General features: G+C 37.0%; 1 protein-coding gene across 2 annotated transcripts in view; it reads right to left on the reverse strand.

Moving 5' to 3' along the window:
* Positions 1 to 21,860, reverse strand: part of LOC106871710 (A disintegrin and metalloproteinase with thrombospondin motifs 6) — a 294,912-nt gene that overhangs the window by 191,910 nt on the left and 81,142 nt on the right. For both annotated transcript variants that reach the window (XM_052976060.2, XM_052976057.2), the window contains exon 4: positions 12,800 to 13,041. In XM_052976060.2, coding sequence (XP_052832020.1) covers positions 12,800 to 13,041 — 242 coding nt within the window. The remainder of the gene's footprint in view (positions 1 to 12,799; positions 13,042 to 21,860) is intronic.

Raw genomic sequence — 21,860 nt, forward strand, 5'->3', positions numbered from 1 at the left:
TCAGCGCTATAGTAAAAGATACTTGCCTAAGGTGTCGTTCAGAGGAACAGAACGTGAAACTACGTGGTTGTAAAGCGAATTTCTTAACTATATAGCATGTTGCACCTATATGCTTAAAATTAATCAATTTCTCCAATTATATTGGAGTGAGCCCCTTTATAGATCTAGTGTTCGATAGCTGGTATAGTCATCTACAATAAACAGAAACCGGTTGAGTGTCACCTCAGACTACACTGCAGAATAACTTATCGTGTAGGTTGTAACCGTGGATTGCATCAACAGCGATTTACCCTTGTGTCATAACTTTGTTTGCGCAGTGCTGGTCAGTGTTAACAACAACAAAACAACAAACAAACCAACCAACAAGGACGCTACAACGTGGTCGCTTAAACTGTTAGAAATAGCAACCAAAACCCCTTATTGCATGCACCCTGCCATCTTGAAAGAGAAGGAGGACATTTCAGTTAATGTACTCCTATATATGCAATACTCGAGTCGAGCTGAGTGCTTTTGAACATAAGTCTGCTTACTTCGGGCTGACTGAGGCTAAACAAGGAGAACAGCAACAACAAACAACTAGTTAAACAAATGCTTGTTTTTCTGGTATTACTGATTAAACTAAAACAGAGAGTAAGCCACATTCTCAAGAATTACTTGACACAAACTACTTATATTACATTAGATTAATTAATGCTGAGACTTAGTGACATCTGATATGTATCAATTGAAACATTAACGTCATGTCACAGGAATAAGTGTTTCTAAATGACTTCGAACAACCTAGATGAGATGAAGCATTCTGCTATGTGCTTGCTGTAAACTATTTACCTAGTTATTTCTGCAGCATAGTCTATTCCAGCAAGGTCAGCAACATCGCTTCTACCATATACATTTGTACTCATCATTACTCTCAAAATCATGTTAGAATAAACAAAGATTTACGCTGTTACAAAGTTTGCTTGAAATAGCTGCTAAATCATTCTCAAATCACACTTTACTGTCTTTGAGAAGAGAAGGTGGCATGCATCTTTGTTTATAGAAGCGGCAAAATGGCGGAGTTGTTAGTGCGCTGTATATAATACATTGTAGTATACGTTTCTACTTCCGGCTCCTTCATTTTGAATTCTGCCAATGTCAATCTTGTTTTTCATCTTTCAGGATTTATAAATCAATTATCAATCCAACGCAATAACTTGGTGGAATTCTTAGAGCTTTGCAGTAGTATCGTTCCGTTTTTTTTTTGTTTTTTTTTTTTACTTCCGCTTAGGAAGTGAAACCCTACAGACAACATGACTAATTGCACAACCAAAGAACCGCAATTAATTATGAAGCCCGTAATGGACGAGAGAAGCTTGAAGCCATTAGCTACATCAGTTAATCACTGGGATCTGATACATTCTTTTACTTGTTTTTAGTCATTAGAGAGCTGTCATACTGGGGCACCGCTTTGGAGAACTTTTTAGTCAAATGAATCGACTCCAGTATTTATTTTTTAAGCCTGGTACTTATTCTATAAGGCTTATGGCTCAGTGGTTAGAGCGTCGAGCTCAAAATTATGGGGTAGTGAATTCGATTCCCACACTGGGCTGTGTGCTGTGTTCTTAAACAAAACACTTTATTTCGTGTTGGTCCAGTTCACTCAGCTGTAGAAATGGATTGCGACGTCACTGGTGTCAAGCTGTATCGACCTTTGTCTTTCCCCTGGATAACATCAGTAGCATGGAGAGAGGAGGCTGGTCTGCATGGGTGGCTGCTGATCTGCCATAAACAACCTTGCACGGTCTTGTGCCTCTGAAAACTTTCTAGGTGCGATCTCATGGTCATTTACGACCGAAGTGGGGTCTTTAATCTTTTTACTTATTCTACTGGTCTCTTTTACCGAACAGCTAACTTGCGGGTACGTAAACACACCAGCACCGGTTGTCAAGCGGTGGTGGCACACACACACACACACACGCATATATATATATATATATATATATATATATATATATATGCGACAGGCTTCTATCATTCTATCAGTATCCGTCTACCAAATCCACTCACAAGGCTTTGGTTGGCCCGACAGCATAGTAGAAGACACTGTCCCAAAGTACCATGCAGTGGAACTGAACCCGGAACCATGTGGTTGAGCAGCAAGCTTCTTATCACACAGCCAATTTTTTTTTCTTTGGAAGACTAGACAGTTACAGCTGGAATCCTTTTAATCGTAGAGCTACTCAATCAGATATAAATAACATCAGCACATTATCAATGAAGAGACAAAAGAAACAGTAAGTTGATACATGTTGATATGTTAAGTATTTCAGTTTATTTAGAAACCTACAATGAACAGGTCATGTGACAGACGTTAAACTATAAATTTTACAGGGTACAACCTTAAAGTTGACACCGCTTCACTAAACGCAGAAAATTTCTGTCTCGCTATTGGCTAAAAATAGATTCTTAAACCTCTGTAACTTTTTCCTCCAATTTTTTTCTTTACAACATCATACCTTCATAGTAATGAGACTGGAAGACTACATTATTATAGCCGATTTCCAGATTTTTTACTTCCTTTTAAAAAATGCATATTTTGCGAATGAAAAGAAACTAGATCCTATTTGTTAATGCAGTTTAGTCTCACTCTCTCTCTCTCTCATACACACACACACACACAAGCATACAATTTGCTTCAGTTAGTCTCTTGTTACTCTGGGCTTCACCTGTGGGTGTATAGGGTCTTGAGGCAAGTTACGACACTTGCCTGAACACCCTGTGCAGATTAAGAAGTGACTGACTCAACCAAAATAAAGTATAATTATTAATCTGAACTACGGTATTGAGGAGTCTTTATTCCGACAGTCAACATTAAACGGTTTTATATGTATATAAGTGTATGTGTGTAAAGGACTACATTGTCCAGTGCATCTCTGGTATTCTTTTTTTCAAAGACACCAGGATGCGGTATAAGGCAGATTTGGCTGCTATTTCTAGTACGTAACTATGTAACGGTTTCCTTCTTGGCTTGGTAACGATGGGGATTGAGGACGCAATTTCAATGATGATGATGATAACGATGGTGGTGGTGGTAATCTCGGTGGTGGCGGCCTCGATAGTGTTAGTGAGGGTGCTTGTGTATACATTATCCAATCTATCCTTACTTTTTTTCTTTAAGACAGCAGGTGTAAAGCAAATTTGGCTGCTATTTCTAGTATGTGACCATGTAGAAGCTTCCTTGTTGACTTGGTAACAACAGTGGGGCCCTGAGGACACGGTTCCAATGATGATGACGGTGGTGGCAGCTGTAGCGGCTTCGGCGGCGGCTTTGGTAGTGGTGATGACGGTGTTTGAGATAATGATGATGGTGATGGTGTAGTGACGGTGCTTGTGTAATGGTAACAGTTGTGATATATTGATAAACTTACAGATGCTGGTTGAAGCCGATAATGACACAGAGTATCGTTCCAAACCATCTGCTCCATGGTATTGGACATATTCCAGTACGAGGGAATGTCATTATATTATCTCTGTTGATGGTAAAGAATTCACAACAAACATCCTTGGCCTTAATCCTGCCCACTTCTTTTCCAGCTCAGCCCCAACCCAGCACGACTCCCTTCACAGACATTCACACACTACATCACTATATCAGTTTACATCTATGACCTTGTACGTTATCCTGTCCTCTCCATTCAAACTCGCATATATCTCATGGGAAAGAAAGAAAAGAAACAAAAAAGAAAAACAGGAGTCATCGTCTGACTAAGTAGTGTTGGATGTTGGCGATGGGGATGTGATAGTAATTAAAGAAAAGTTGGACTAAATATTTCTCATCTTTTGAATCTGTCTGTCCTTCCTCAGCATGAAACCTCTGTCAACACCTTCACTACCACCACTGCCACTACCACAAATATTCAGCACCCACCACCATCACCACCACCACAACTCTGCCACTCCCCGAATCGCCTTCAGCTGTGCCTGTAAGTTTCTGATAATAAGAAACTCTTGTACGCATGTACACAAGCGCGTGTACACATTCACACACACACACACACACATATATATATATATATATATATATATATATATATATATATATATATATATATATATATATATATATATATATACATATATATATATATATATATATATATATATATATATATATATATATATATATATATATATATATATATATATATATATATATATATATATATATATATATATATATATATATATATATATATATACATATATATATATATATATATACATATATATATATATATATATATACATATATATATATATATATATATATATATACATATATATATATATATATATATATATATACATATATATATATATACATATATATATATATATATATATATATATATATACATATATATATATATACATATATATATATATATATATATATATATATACATATATATATATATATATATATATATATATACATATATATATATATATATATATATACACATACATACATATACTCTTTCTCCACACACGTGTGTGTATGTATATATGAACACACACATGTGAGTGTGTGTACGTAGGGGGAAGAGGATGACAAAAGAGGGAGGAAACGCCAGAAAAAAAAAAGCGGTTTCATATGCATAAAAACAGCGAAAAGAAGGATTCAATACATGTTTAGTGTCTAAAATTTATGATAATTTAATCAAAAGTGACTTCGAAATTTTCGCTAACTCTGGTTTATTTCAGCAGTTTGAATAATGATTATATGTACGTGTGCATCGGCGTAGACATAGGTGTGTGAGCGCGCGCGTATTAATATATATATGCATGTGTGTGTGTATATATATATATATATATATATATATATATATATATATATATATATATATATATAGATATACACATGTATATCTATACATATGCATGTGTGTGTATATATGTGTGCGCGTGTGTGTATTGCTATACATGCATATATATTTCTAAATCTCTCTAAAGGATAGTACGACAGCGGTACTGGATATTAATAGTTATCGCCAAGCTAACATGGCAGTCCAGGAAAATAGAACGAATGCTGCCGTTGATTAGCTCCAAGAGGCCATCGCCTCTAGCTAACTATGTGACACACGAACCTGTGTCCATGGAAAAATTAGTCAATAGACTATATATTATTCATATATAGTCAGGTAGTCCTATGATGGATACCTCCTCTGTGTTTAAATGTACACTGTATTTATATAATATATAGTCTATTGACTAATTTCTCTACACGCTGGGCCACTGGTAGTAAAAATTCTAAAATTTTTCTTACCCTGATATTATTAATTATTGGTAAATTTTTTTGGCAAATTTCGAAGTAACGCCGGCATTATTTTATTTGCTGCCGACAAAAAACTGCATTTGCGCGGTGGATTTGAAAAATTATAATATATAAGCAGGGTCACATGCTGGATTGCCTCGTATTTATATGTTTAATCTAGGCGTACTGGTTGATGAAGACTTCGCCTAGCAAATTATTTTATTTGCTAATATAAAGTCAGAAACCATGGTCCAGGAGATAGATGGTAAATGTTTTTATTTTTCCTTCCCTTCGAAATTTATCCCAAATAGTGGTTTGGGATTTTGGCTGTTCCTTCTATCGTGCCAGGTATCTTGTGATGGATGCTTCCTATGTGTTTAAATGTACACTGTATTTATATGAATAATATATAGTCCATTGACTAATTTTTCTATACGCTAGGCCACTGGTAGTAAAAACCTCTAAAATTTTTCTTACTCTGATATTATTAATTAATTATATATATATATATATATATATATATATATATATATATATATATATATATATATATATATATAATTCACGATTAGGTGAAAAACGTTTTATTTAATATGTGACATTAATAAAAATCTGTAACTGTACAAACATCCAGATTTCTGAGTACCTCCAAACCTTCCAATATATATATATATATATATATATATATATATATATGGGGTGGGGAGTAAGAAGAAAAAAAAGCGAAAATGCACATTGAATATTAAAAAAATAAAGGCTTTTTAAATGAAAAGTAGCGATAAATAAATACAATTAGAACTGAGGTAGAATTAAGAGGAATTAAATTCATTATTTTGAATTGTTAAAGAGATTCAAAGTAAAACCGGTCTCGTCATTACTGTTCACTGGCTTTGAATGTGCACCGATTATCAAACGGTGTCGGGTCTACTGGTCCCTGAGTAAAAAAATTGTGTAAGGGAGGTAAGTGTTTGTGGACGTGGTGCAATTAGGGTCGATATAATGCTGTAATATGAATGATATAAGGGATGTATGGGTGTTAGTGGCATTATTGGTAAGGTTAGTAGTGTTCTGTATTATGTTGTGTTCATGTTGTGTTCATGTTGAGTTGTGGATGATATTTATTGATGGAAGTTGCTTCTTTATTCATTCTTTGCTGTACTGATTAACCCCCAATAAAACAACAAAAAATAAGCAAAATGATGAAACATCTTATTGAATCTGATAATATTTTTATAACCTATCATACAAAACTGAGAAGATTAATAAGCACGAAAACTGAAAAAATTAAACATCTGACTGAATCTGATAACATTTTTATAACAAATCATTCCATGTCTATTGAGGAGGCGAAACGTCAACAATGGGTTGAAGTATTGAATCAAACTCTTAATCTCATCTCTTGTCACATAAACTCAATTTTTTAGTGGGGAGGTAACCCAATTTTTTTTCATGGTGGTGAGATAATAAAAAAAATACCATATTATATACATATATAGATAGAAGGTTGAAAAGGAACACGTGAGTTGATATACATTGGGAAAAAAATCACGACATATCCACCACGTCCTTAGAATAACACGAAATTTTTTTAAATGATACATTCAAGAGATTCCCAAGAATTCATTAAAAAACACTGCCATAATCCATAACGTGCCACTTTTAGGACACTTGACCATTTAACATCATACCACGCGCATTCCCTTATTATTCTCCCTTCTCTTTTTCTTCCTCTCCGACACCTTCTTTACTTTACTACTATTGCTGCTTAGATTAATTGGAGAAATTGATTAATTTTAAGCATATAGGTGCAACATGCTATATAGTTAAGAAATTCGCTTTACAACCACGTAGTTTCACGTTCTGTTCCTCTGAACGACACCTTAGGCAAGTATCTTTTACTATAGCGCTGAACCTTGTGAAGGAATCGGTGTGCGCAATAGAAATGGAATTAAATCAAAATAGCCATCTGTGTACCACACTAAATGTATATACATCATTGAAAAGCATGATGCTGAGGTTCTTGTCTCTGGATCAGTAAATATTTGCCAGTCAGTTAGATTTACTTCTTACGGATGGGAGTTTGAATGATTGTGCCTGTGTATGTTGTAGCAATAAGGGCGTCCCAGAAGTGGGCTTAATATATGCTTGAGCTTTGATTAACTTTTGATAGGAAATGAAGAATTGTCTTGGCTTAAATGAGGAGATTTGTTTTTAGGGTACAAATATAGCTATATATGTCGGAACGATAGAAAAATCCATAAAAATTTTTTTTAGTTTTATCATTATTTTACAATTTTCAAGATTTAAACTTAAGATAAAAGATGATTTACTTGATTATCAACAGAGATTATGTCATTGCGATGCTGAAAGAGATGAAATCTTCTTGTCTCGATTGTAGGTTATTTCGAGGTCTTGTTCATAAAGATGAACAGAAGTTTAGTTTGTAGTGTTAAAGCTGTTTGTGAATCACACACACACACATTGCAGTATTTGGAGTAGGGGCCTCTGGGACAAGATACAGTAAAGGAGATGTGGTATGGAGAAAAGCGTGATGTGTTGGGTGGCCCACTGTAGAACGTGTGTGTGTATGAGAGAGAGAGAGAGAGACAGAGAGAAAGAGACAGACAGACAGACAGACAGACAGACAGGTGTTGAAAGAATCAGATCTTCGGTGATGGTCACAGAGTGAAAGCTATTGAGTTTTTCTAATTTCTGTTATAATAGGATATTTACTTCCACTTATATTGTTCAACATTGAGCGATGGATAGCTGAAATAAAGAGCAGCGGTGTTTCGTTAGAGATTTTATATTCCACCCTCAAATCCTACCAAAATCGACTGATCCTTTCACCTTTCCAAGGATCAATAAAGTAAGTACTAGTTAAGTACTGGTCAATTTAGCCTCTTATTGCATAAAGTTTAATCTCCATTCGACTATTACAATTAAATATCAAGTAGGTGCAGGCATGATGGTGTATTTAAGAAGTTCGTTTTGTAGTCACGTGGTTTCGGGTTCAATCCCACTGTGTGGCACCTTGGGTAGGAGTTATCTACTATAGCCCCGAGCAGATCAAAGCTTTGTATGTGGATTTGATATAGAGAAACTACGTAGAAACCTATTGTGTGTATTTTTATACATATACATGTGTGTGTGTTTGTCCTCTGCCACCGCTTGACAACAGGTGTTAGTTTGTTTATGTCCTCGTAACCGAGCGGTTTTGCAAAAAAGACAGATGGAATAAGTACCAGACTTTAAAATAAGTGCTGATGTTAGTTCATTCAACTTAACCCTTCATGGCGGTGCCCCAGCATGGCCGCAGTATAATGACGGAAACAAATACAAGATAAAGAGTATAGATGAAGAAGTCATAAAAGTGTGATGATAAAATAGTTCGTATTTATGAAAAATTAATGTGTGAACAGTATTTAATTATAATACAGGTACACCATCGACTTGCTGGAACCTTTAGTTGCAAAGCCTGTCCAGATTACTGGTTTTCCCGAACCAGATGTTGTGACCTTGGTCAACAGACTTGAACGAAATACAAGCACCTGTATATTAAGTGCAAATTTGTGAGGATTTAGTTCTTTTTGGGGGGTGGGGTATTTTTGGTGTTTTGTAGTTTTTTTTGTTTTTTTTTTGGCGGGGGTGTTACTTCCATTCGGTTTCCATGCTTATTGTCATCAATGGTCATAAATGTTAAATGTTGGGTAATAACCGAAAGATTACGATCGTCGAAAAGGTGGACAGTAATTATATGCTAATATATGAACTGAACTGACTAGAATGTGCCAATAGTATCTTTCTTTTACCTTTTATGCTTTACTTGTTTCAGTCATTTGACTGCGGCCATGCTGGTGCACCGCCTTGAATTTTTGTCGAACATATCGACACCAGAACATTTTTTAAGCTTACAACTTATTCTATCGATCTCTTTGGCCGAGCCGCTATTTTACGGGGACGTAAACACACCAAAACCGATTGTCAAGCGGTGGTGAGTCACAAACACACACAAACACACACGCATATATATATCTATATGTATGTATATATATATATATATATATATATATATATATATATATATACTCTTTTATTTGTTTCAGTCATTTGACTACGGCCATGCTGGAGCACCGCCTTTAGTCGAGCAAATCGACCCCATGATTTATTCTTTGTAAGCCTAGTACTTATTCTATCGGTCTCTTTTGCCGAACCGCTAAGTTACGGAGACGTAAACACACCAGCATCGGTTGTCAAGCGATGTTAGGGGGAACAAACACAGACACACAAACATATACACACACATGCATACATTATATATATATATATATATATATATGACGGGCTTCTTTCAGTTTCCGTCTACCAAATCCACTCACAAGGCTTTGGTCGGCCCGAGGCTATAGTAGAAGACACTTGCTCAAGGTGCCACGCAGTGGGACTGAACCCAGAACCATGTGGTTGGCAAGCAAGCTTTTTACCACACAGCCACTCCTGCGCCTATCTATCTGTCTATATATATATATATATATACATACATATATATGCTCACACACGACGGGCTTCTTTCAGTTTCCGTCTACAAAATCCACTCACAAGGTTTTGGTCAGCCCGAGGCTATAGTAGGTGCCATGCAATGGCACTGAACCGGGAACCACGTGGTTGGGAAGCAAGCTACTTACCACACGCCTACGCCTATCTGAACAGTGTGTGAACAGTATTAGAAATTGAAATAAATATATTTCGGGTTATATAATTTTTGTGGCTGCTTTGTTTTGAAGGACACTATGATGTATTAATAGGTTAATAGATTTTATTCCTGCCCTGAAACATGTGAAACTTTAGAAATCATTATTTAAATAACATGACAATAAAATGTACAAAAACATCAGTAACGTGAAGAATGTTTTGTTTGCGTCTGAGTAATTTTCAAGATTTGTGAACTTGGGTATATTTCTGACTACATCACATCTTTGCGTTTTTATGTTTGTCATTTCTTGTTTTAAATATTCGTTGGAGAAATATCTGGTCAATGAATAATAATGTTCAATATAGGCCATGGTCCATTTCATAGATACACGTACAGAGAGTGAAGAGGAAGTAAAAGAGTGGAGCGAGGGGTGGAGAAAGAGAAAGGGAGAAATAGAGGGAGAGAGAGAGAGAGAGAGAGAGAAAGAAATGTAAGGAAAAGGGAATGTATGTTTTAATAATCAAATACTGAAAAGGAATGGACATAGGGTTTTCAACAACGTTGACAGTATCATTATTTGCTAAACATCTGTTAGTTCTCTTCCTCTCCCCTCCCACTACCACCACCATCGACATCACCATCACTAAAAAAAAATTGGCAGATGTGTACCCTGCCTGGTGCCACCCCTGACTGTCTGCTATCTTCTGATGTAATTGTATAAACAGTGAGTTATGAACTGGGGGTCAAACTAACAGTCACAGAAGAAATTGTAGTGACTGCTTTGGCAGCACATAACCACATGCGCATACACACATGTATGTATACAGTTACATACACATAAACTCGCACGAACACACACACACACATGCACGCATACATAAACACGTCTAAACAGGCGTGAACACATATGAAACATAAGCGTGTAAGATGTAGGCATACACAGAAATATATATGTTTATATCAATTTTTACATATGTCATATATACACGCTCGCGCGCACACCGTTTATGCTCTATGTATATGAACATGAAAAACCCTTGTGCGCCGAGTATCATAAAAATAGGCTCCAGGCTGAGGCAGAACGGTCATATAATGTTTACAGTGAGTGTCCAGTGAGTGGTCAATGCATGACAGAAGCAATGGTCTACGAAGCAGAGCTGGTGTCGCCCAACAATAACGGAGTGTCATACATACAGAAATAAAGGAATCCTTTAAGATCAAGCTGAATAATCACAGATCCTCTTCTAGATTCCAAGACAAGAGCAATGTGACAACGTTAAACAGCTATGTATGGTGATCAAAAGAGGAAGCAGCACCATACAAAATCAACTGGAAAAAAGAACGATGTAAATCACATCTGAAGAGAAGGAGCTGCAAGCTTTGCATGGTGGCCGAAGAATCATCCTAAAACTTCACACAAGCCGAGTACTTTCCTGAACTCAAAAAGCAAAATATTCGGTTGCTGCCATCATAAGCGAAAACATTTTGACAACGTGGCCGTTCCCATCCTTGGACTAGTAAACAACATAGATGTGAGCACAACTGATATGGTTCAACCATAGCTGACATCAATCCATAGGAAATATCTTTTCTTTTCCCCCCAGGAAAATATAATTTTTCACAAGGTTTCGTTCCACTTCTTTCTACCCACCAACTACGGTCTATATATATCTCCAGTGTAAAAAAAAAAAGGCAAAGTATTTCCAGTCACCGTGTCTGTAGTGTTATCAATATTTAGGTAATTCACGGAATTGTTGATGTCATTTAGTATTAGTCTTTTTGTAACTGTTCACAAATTGTACTTTTTTGTTCCATTAGTGTATAAGTCATATCTCTCTAGGATTTTCCATTCGATGTCAAAACCATTATGAAGCGTTATTCGATACCAGATACAGTTTGTCTATAGTGTTGTACTCTTTTTATGTATGTTTGAGGTTATGCAGTGTTTATGCTCAATGGTATGGTTTGGTTTAGAAGAGCTGATATCTGCTTAATATATTATAGCTTCTGCATTGCTTAATGATTGAGTGTTTCTGTATTGGTGTTTCTGGAAGTGTAGTTAACCACTGTTAAAACAATGGAGTCATCATTTAATGTTTCTTTTCCTTCTAAGATATTAGGGTGTAAGGGAGGCATACCTGCTATTTCTAGCAGGCTGAATGACATGATAGAAGCTTCTTCATTGAATCATCACGTAAAGAGAGAAACAGGTCTAGATCTTCAAAAAAACAAGACAGTTGTAGGAACTCTCCTCATTGGCTCAAAGAGTATTTACTTATTAGCAATGTCTCATTTGTATGGAATATTTCAAGTAGTCTAGTTCTTTTACCACAATTGCTCTCTTCTTTCTCATAGTATCCGTCATTTCATCGCTTCTCAAATATGCAACGTATACGCTCATGTACAGGCCAACGAGAAAGATACTGTATGGTTTCATATACAGGTTATATACGAGCTAACGAGGGAGCGTCTATATGACTGCTTGACCTGTGGCAAAATCTTCAAATAGCACGTTGTAGTTGTGAAAAATGGTGGGGCGCTTGTTGATACAGAATTACCAAAAAAAAAAAAAAAAAAAGAGACTGAATCGTAATCTTATGGTAGGAATGCTTGAGAAGTTAGGTTTGCTTGTTCAAGGGCCAATATGAGGTTAAACAATAGTAAAACAACAAAGGTCAAGATAATTACAGCAAGAATATCGTTTCTCAAACGTCTATTTCATTAGAATTGACATGGAGTTTATGGAGTTTAGCAATACAATCATCTTCGTCATATACTCATATAGGAACACGTATCAAAGCCAATATACTTACCATATTCATGACAGTCAACACGTATGTCTCTACATCCTCATTTTTGTAATAATCCATCATAATCGGATCAACAACCACAAGTGTTTCTACATGTTTCTCTGATGAAATAGATCGTTTCATCCGCCTCCTAGATCTAACTCTTTTGACTGGAATAGTTAGATCGGGGTTAGAGCCACCATCATCATTCCGATCATTATATTCACTTTCACTTTCCTTGTTTTCCTTCACAACGTTCTCATCATCTGTCAAAATGACAAAATATATACATCAACAATATATATAAATTAGAATTACTGCATATAAAACGTACTTTTTCCCGAGAAAAATCTCTTTAAAAATATCATCTCAGGTCTTAAATGCGAAGTTGAGCCTCCCATAGTCCTTGACACTAACCTGAATATGCGCTGCTGAGATAGGGGTGCTTTGAATATGCACATTAATCTTTCATGCCATTAAATGCATAAAATATTTCTAGTAAATAAATTAATTCCTTCCTAGTTCTTATTTTAGGTATAGTAAAGCTAATCCAAGTAGACATAGTGGTGTTGTTAAGAAGCAAACACATGGCATAAGGCGATGTATTCCATCGATTGACCCCACTGTATATCAACTTCGGCACATGTATACGATAAGTTATGTGAATGTATCTCTTTTTAGAATGGTATAAAACCTCTCTCACCTAGTTTCACGATTTAAAGAATCTAAGAAAGGGTTCGTGAATGTCTGGCCTAAAAGGATGGAAAAAAATTCCAGCTTACGATGGAGTTCTCTCTAAAGCCCTGAAAATAGTATTGCAAAATATTTCTCAGAGGCTCTGCTTAGTTTAAAACCCCTACATGCTCTCTGGTCGCCTTTAATGGAATTCATAGCGTAACCAGAATTTGGAGTATCGTTATTCTGGAGATAACTCAGAGTCTGGTGACCAAGATTCCTACTGTCACCACGCATGATCGATTGTAAAATCTTTCAATCGGTACGAAATAGTTGCAACTTCTTCCTAAAAAATCGGATTCTGTCGTCTTAAACAACGGTGGTAATTTTGGACGTTGTAGTCCCTAATCTGCCATTACGGGATGTTCACTTGAAAAATTTGCTTATAAGTGCACTCGATCGAGTCTGACCTGGAGTTATGGCAACAATGCATGGGTCATGGTACCATTCTCCTTTCTCTCCATCCATCCAACACCACAGCTGTCCCAAAGACCCACCAACCACAAAGGATTGACATTATTGAAAGACAAAAAACAGAGTTCAGCACCAAAACTGTTTATATAATGATAATTCTTTCCAATATAGGCACAAAGCTTGAAATCTGTGTGCAAGGGATAATCGATTACATCGACCTAGACATAATGAAAGGCAAAGTTGATCACGGCGGAATTTGGACTCGGAAAGTAAAGACGGATGAAATAAGCATTTTGTCCGGGGTGCCCACGAGTCAGCCAGCTTGCCAATAATAATAATAATGGCTTCAAATTTTGGCACAAGGCCAGTAGGCTTTGAAAGGAGCGGGAGTCCATTACATCGACCCCAGTACTTGACTGGTACTTATTTCATATAATCTTTTCTACTATAGGCACAAGGTCTGAAATTTTTGGGGAGGGGCAAGTCAATTAAATCGACCCTAATGCTCAACTGGTACTTATTTCATCGACCCCGAAAGGATGAAAGGCAAAATCGACCTCGGCTGAATATGAACTCAGAACGTAAGGACAGACGAAATGTCGCTAAGCATTTTGCTCGGCGTACTAACGATTCTGCCAGCTCGCCGCCTTAATAATAATAATAATAATGATAATAATAATAATAACAATAATAATATTAATAATAATAGCTTCTAAAATGACAGTGCGTATAATAATGTTTAAAATATAACCTCCAACATTCACAAAATATATTTTTAATGTTTTTTTTTTTTTCCTTATTGAAAAATGTTTAGAAAAACAAATTAAATAAGTAAATAAAGTCACAAGTAACTGAAGAAATATGCCATCTAAATTCCAAGTTTTACAGTCCACAGACTATGAGGAGTAATATGATTGACAGACGGACAGAGAGACAGACAGACAGACAGACAGACATAAATAGATGGAGAAATATATTTGCTGTTTTTCTAATAAAGTTCTGTAGCTGTCAAATTCTCAGTGTAATTGGCTGTAAGTGGGTATATAAAGACGTATAAATGATGACTGTAGGTTTGTTGTGGATTTGAAATCAAGGACCTAGAGAGGTGATAGCGAAATAATCTAAGCAGTTGATGATCATTCCAGTTGTGTCACAATATCTGAAGCAGAATCAATAATTAATAGACAGATCGAAACAAAAAGCAAAGAAAAAATATTTCCTGCAAGAAGTTTGCCTAACACTTTCAGTTAGAAATGTAAAAAAAAAGAAAAAAGAAAAAAAAAACTGTGTACATGTGAGCGTGCGTGTATGCGCACAGACACACATATATATGTATACATATATACACACACACATATGTATACATATATACACACACATGTATACATATATACACACACATATGTATACATATATATATACACACACATGTATACATATATACACACACATATGTATACATATATATATACACACACATGTATACATATATACACACATATGTATACATATATATATACACACACATGTATACATATATACACACATATGTATACATATATATATACACACACATGTATACATATATACACACACACACACATGTATACATATATACACACACACACACACATGTATACATATATACACACACACACACATGTATACATATATACACACACACACGTATACATATATACACACACACACGTATACATATATATATATATATATATATAGGGAGAGAGAGAGGGGGGAGGGAGAGATACAAAAAGTATATATGCATAACTGAATATATACACACATATGCATATTTTATATATGTATCTATGTGTGTGTGTGTGTATGTGTATGCACATATTAACCCATTTTTACAAGTATGTTCTTCGAAATTTGTGAAATATCATGACATTTATACGAAAGCAAAAGGCTGAGATTTATTGTTTGGCTAATAATAGAAGCAAGAATCTCTGCCAAGAGTGGAGGGAAATGTTTCCATTGTTGCTGAATGATAAAAGAAAGTGTTTTCGCTGTTGCTAGTCATTTTGATCTAAATCTTTCTCAACCATATATAAATTATATGAATGTTTGCTGTGTCTGTCTTGCAAAACCGTACGCAGACGCACACACACACACACACACAGAAACACCTACACAGACCCACACGTTTATTTCGAAAGAATTTGCTTTTTAAATTAAAAATTATCTTTAAAAATAAAACATACAAAAAATGCATATTAAAAGATTTACTCAGACATGATGAAAGATTTTTTTTTTCTTGTGAAAGCATTTTCATTTCTTTTGGGTAATATTTTCTTTTTTGGGATAGTTTTTAATTTACAAAAGAAAAAAAAAAACTCTTCCACATATTGTATCAGGAACTTTTTCTTAAAGTTTTAAATATGCGCGCGCGTGTGTGTGGATGTGTGCGTGTGTATACTTGCTTACGCATTTGCACGTGCCCACCAACATTGCTACTAAAATGCATTAATTCTATTACAAATGCATAAACCCACACACACGCACACATATTTACAAATACACACACACACATGGAAAGAGAACACAAATTATATTCAAAATTTACAACATCCGTTTCGTTAGAATTTTATCATTGCATTCATAGGTTACATTACACATAACATATAATCCACCATCTACAGATAAAATTTAAACAGGTAAGATTTCAAGCAGGTGAGGTTTCATACATCGAACATGATGTCGCTGGGTAAGTGGTATTTAAAAAAAAATAGCATTCACATTTATAGGAAAATTAGAAGGTTTGGCTTGAACAGGCATGCGCGAAGCAAAGAGATCAAAGGACTTTATTTTCTAAATTCACTTATCTAAATGAGTTTACAGCTAATATTGGTTTTGAAGACGAGCAGGAATCACAGAAATGCTGTAGCCTTGAAATGACCATGATAGTCATTAGAACCAAGTCGATATTTTGCCAGCAAAGAGACATGCCTCGTCAAGGTCAAGACGACCTCATTGTAAAAAGATGAAGCTAACGTGGAATATATGCAATGTATTTATGTCTGAAACAACGATTCTTCAACCCTTCCCCGACACACACACACACACACACACACACACATTGTTGGCACTCCGTCGCTCACGACGTCGAGGGTTCCAGTTGGTCCGATCAAAGGAACAGCCTGCTCGTGAAATTAACGTGCAAGTGGTTGAGCACTCCACAGACACGTTTACCCTTAACGTAGTTCTCGGGGATATTCAGCGTGACACAGTGTGACAAGGCTGACCCTTTGAACTACAGGCACAACAGAAACAGGAAGTAAGAGTGAGAGAAAGTTGTGGTGAAAGAGTACAGCAGGGTTCGCCACCATCCCCTGCCGGCGCCTCGTGGAGCTTTAGGTGTTTTCGCTCAATAAACACTCACAACGCCCGGTCTGGGAATCGAAACCGCGATCCTATGACCGCGAGTCCGCTGCCCTAACTACTGGGCCATTGCGCCTCCACACATACATACATACATACATACATACATACATACATACATACATGAAGGAGCCTTGGATCTAGGTTAGAAACCGGCCCATTCTCTATTGGCAAGAAATCTTGAAATAAAACTGAAAGACATACATAGACACGCACACTGCTGCCATGTTATTTTAAAGTTGATGTCCCCGCATAGCACAACCTCTGCCTGAAACCAGTGAACGTAAAAAGTAAATATATGTGTGAACCTCTATGGATGTTCGTGTGTGCGAGGCTTGCGCAAACTTATATTTCAATCGATGAATATTTGATAAAAGACAAAATTCGTAGGCTCTCAGCGTAACTTTAGCTGCCAAATGCCCTGTGAGTGAGTTATACATATACCTGTGTGCGTGTGTGTAGATAGATAGATAGATAGATAGATATGTCACGCTGCATTATATTGCATACTCTACTTTTGCTTATATATGTAAGGAGGGAGAGACAGGTGAAAGAGAGAAGGAGGGAGGGGGGGGAGGGACAGCCAGCCAGCCAGAGGGATATAGATAGATAGATATATTTTTGTGTGTATAGATACACATGCTCATATATATATATATATATATATATATATATATATTCACACACGCAAACGTATCCACGTGCACACGTATATACACAAAAATGCATACACACGTGTGTACGTCTGTGTGTATAAATACGATAAAATGCCACTCTGGCTCCATTCAAGGTGACCTTCACTTCCTAATATACCTTAATTACAACTGTTTCGACTGGGTCAACAAATAGTTAAGTGTATTAGCCACGGAGACTCCACAATAACGTTGATTGGATACATTATAAGTTGTTTGGCTGGCAATCTAACACCCTATTAACTTGAAAGTCTGTTACTCCCTGTAGGGTCCACTTTGATCCATAATAAACTGCCTCCCTTCTAGTTTTTATTTATAATTATTGCATTTATCATATGAGTACATAGTAAATAAGAAAGTATTAAAAATATGCTATGTTAATTGTTGCCTGCTACACTGTATTTTCTTGCAAACAATACCCGCCAAATCTCGCACTAAGCATACCCCAACATCGTGAAAAACAAAAAGGTCAATGTTGCTGCTGTTGTAGTTATTAGCCCCAGGTCATCGAAGATAAATAGACTTATGATCATAGGCATTCCAAGCGTGACTATCAAGTCTGTTAATTTAGACAGTAGGTTATTTGATTCAATATGGTCTTCTTTTTTTAAGAGGCCAGTGAGTAACTTGAAGGATATATAGCTATTATATGTCTCACTTGAGCAAACTAGAGGATAACGTTGAAATAAACGTCGCTATATACACTGTTTGAAAAATAAAAAATGGAATTTTATGGGGGAGACGCTTGCTGTGACACCTGCCGCGGCAACTTAGTGTGTTCAGCTACCAGCCGGCTCTCCGCTGATCGTCAAGCTGAAAAAAGCAAACTGCCAAAGTATCTGTCGTTTTCTGACAGGTTTATAGTCGAGCCTATGCCATTGGAGACCTCCGACGTTCTCGGCCTCCTGTGGCAAAGATGGCTGTCTGCAAGTGCGAGTCACGTGAGTCAGAGTGGTTGTTTCAGCGCATCCTCCTTGCCATCCTCCGGGGCAACGCCTTTGCCATATTGTCTGCTGGGACCATGAGGCAGTCTGAATAACAGGAAATCGAGAGAACGTAAGGGTTTTGTAGCTTATTACCCGTGGTTGGCCAGTATACCGTCCTATTTTCTTTGGGCCGGGTTTGACAGAGTAACGAAGTCTTTTTCCTCCTCCATTTTCTAGAGAGGTCATAAGCCAGCAGGTTTGGGATCTGACGATGTGATGTAAAGCTAAGCACTTTATGGACGTGAAACCCAGGGTAATCCCATAAACCGGCCTTATCTAACTTCGTGTGTGTGTGTGTGTGTGTGTGTGTGTGTGTGTGTGTGTGTGTGTGTGTGTGTGCGTGCGCGCGTGCGCGCGCGCGCAGGAGTGGGTCGGCGGTAAGAAGTTTTCCACTCACATAGTTCCGGGTTTCAGTCCTACTGCGTGGCACCTTGGGCGAGTGTCTTCCACTGTAGCCTCGGGCCAACCAAACTCTTGTGAATGGATTTGTTGGACAAAAACTGTAAGAAGCCCGTCGTATGTATGTATGTATGTGTGTGTGTGTGTGTCCGTGTGTCCACTGCCACTTGGGAACTGGGATTGGTGTGCTTGCGTCCGCGTAACTGACCGGTTAGGCAAAAGAAACTGATAGAATAAGTACCAAGTGGGGTCTATCCATTCGTCTAATATTACTCAAAGCGGTGCCTCAGCATGACCGTAGTCTAATGGCAAACATTTTTATATATGAGAGAGAAAGAGCTACCTAGTTATATACTATACTTAATGTAAAATTATCGTTGAAAGGCAATTTAGATTAAGTATGTTGCATAGATGTTTATTTTAATTTCATATTGCTTCTAACGATATAAATAAGTAGGAATGCGGTGATGCGGAGTGTCAATATCAAGAATATTAAATCAAGTGAGATTCATTTCATTCCACTAGCTACTTTCATTCATCTCAGCCATATTTTCTTCTCACTTCTCCTCTGCTACTTGTTCGTTCATACTGGCATTAGATAGTTGCCTTAGTAAAGTGGCCGTTAACATATTCAGTGTAGTGAGGAAGACATTTTGATAAAACTTATACTTGCAGTGAGGAGGAAAATACATTATTTTAATGACTAATTCGGGTTAAGCTAAATAAGGGAGATAACTCGACAATTAATATACAGGGGAGAATGTGAAGGCGCGTGGCTCAGTGGTTAGAGCGTTACGCTCACAATCATGAGGTAGCGAGTCCGAGTCCCAGACCGGGTTGTATATTGTGCTCTCGAGCAAAACACTTATTTCACGTTGCTCCAGTCCACTCAGCTGTAAAAATGAGTTGCGACGTCACAGGTGCCTCGGAGGTTAGCTTTCTAGCTACCTTCTGTGGTCATTCACGACTGAAGAGGATTCTTTACTCTTTTATACAGTAGGGGAGAATTTGATCTTTGTCAGTTTCCTTCTTTGGTTTACCTATCCTCTTCACTCCATTAACTTGATTAATAATTTTTATCTGGTTATTCTTATGCAGAAGCGTCCACACAGTCCTGCAGCCCCCAAGTAATAGCAGCTAAATCTTCCTCAAAAGTATGCCCTAAGGTTTAAGGGGAAAAAAAGACGGACACAAATGATTTAGTCCCAGATAAATCTTAAAAGAGAGGATGATCACAATTGGATTGCTCTTGATTCATCGACCAAGAAAAGATGAAAGGCAAAGTTGAACTCATTGGAATTTGAATTTCGAACGTATAGAACTGGGACAATTACTGCAAGCTCTTCTAGCCGATGCTTTAATGTCTTTGTCAATATTCCGCTTTTCACGCCGCAAATTGACAAAATCACACCTACACCTACTTCATACAATTCCACATACGTGTGTGTGCGTGTGTGTGCGTGTGTGTGCGTGTGCGTGTGCGTGTGTGTGTGTGTGCATGCACTATGTATGTATGTATGTATGCGTGTATGTATGTATACATGTATGTATACATAGTGTTCGGACTAAAATTGACAATTCTTTTAAGTTACCCTTTTTCATGAACAGCCTGATGCATTAGTAAGCAGAGGCGTTGGAGAGCATTAAGACTAAAGATTTAGTTGAGAAAAAGTTAATTGACATAGAGGACTGGAAGCCATCCGAATAGTGGAACAGTTACCTGTATCATAATGTTTCACGTCCGGAATCAAAACGCCGACATCATGATTGCTGCTCAATGCTCCGTCAACACTGTTAAAGGCTGTAAGTCTTAACATGGACATCACGAAAATGAAGTTCTCTCAAAAACTGTGATGGTCTTTGCGTGTGTAAGTGTCTTCAGTGAGGGTGATGTCATACCGACTAATGTCCTTGAACAGGGCCTTAGGCTCAATTCAAATGCTTTCGTGAAGCTGCTAGAGACTGCGATCAAATGTTGGCTGAAAAGGACTACTGCTGGAAGGTCATACGTGTGGCAGCAGGACTTGAGTCCTTGGCATATCTCTTGAAAGTGACAGAAGTGGTTATGGGAGAATTTTTCGACTTCACTAGCTCCTATTTCTGGACTTCTAATTCTTCCGATTGTAACCCTAATCATTCACTATGTGTGGGACGCGGTTGAGGAAGACAGCAACAGTTCAGTCTGCAACGCCAAGACAGAGCTGGGGGCCAAGGATGTTTTCAAAGATTATTCCAGAGAGACAGCGAGGAACTTGATATAAAGGCAGGTAGTAATTTTACCTTGTTCTTATTCTTAGTGCAGGTTATGAGGAGAACAGTTCGAGTTTAGCAGTTATTTTTTCAAAGCTATAATGGAAGTGACAAAGGAGCATATTCAGCATATTTTGCTTTATAAGTTTAATGAAGGCAACAACGCAACGGAAAGTGCGAGGAATACTAATGCAGTATATAGGGATC

The sequence above is a fragment of the Octopus bimaculoides genome, chromosome 2 (genome assembly GCF_046866305.1).
Source record: "Octopus bimaculoides isolate indiv1 chromosome 2, ASM4686630v1, whole genome shotgun sequence".
NCBI lineage: Eukaryota > Metazoa > Mollusca > Cephalopoda > Octopoda > Octopodidae > Octopus > Octopus bimaculoides.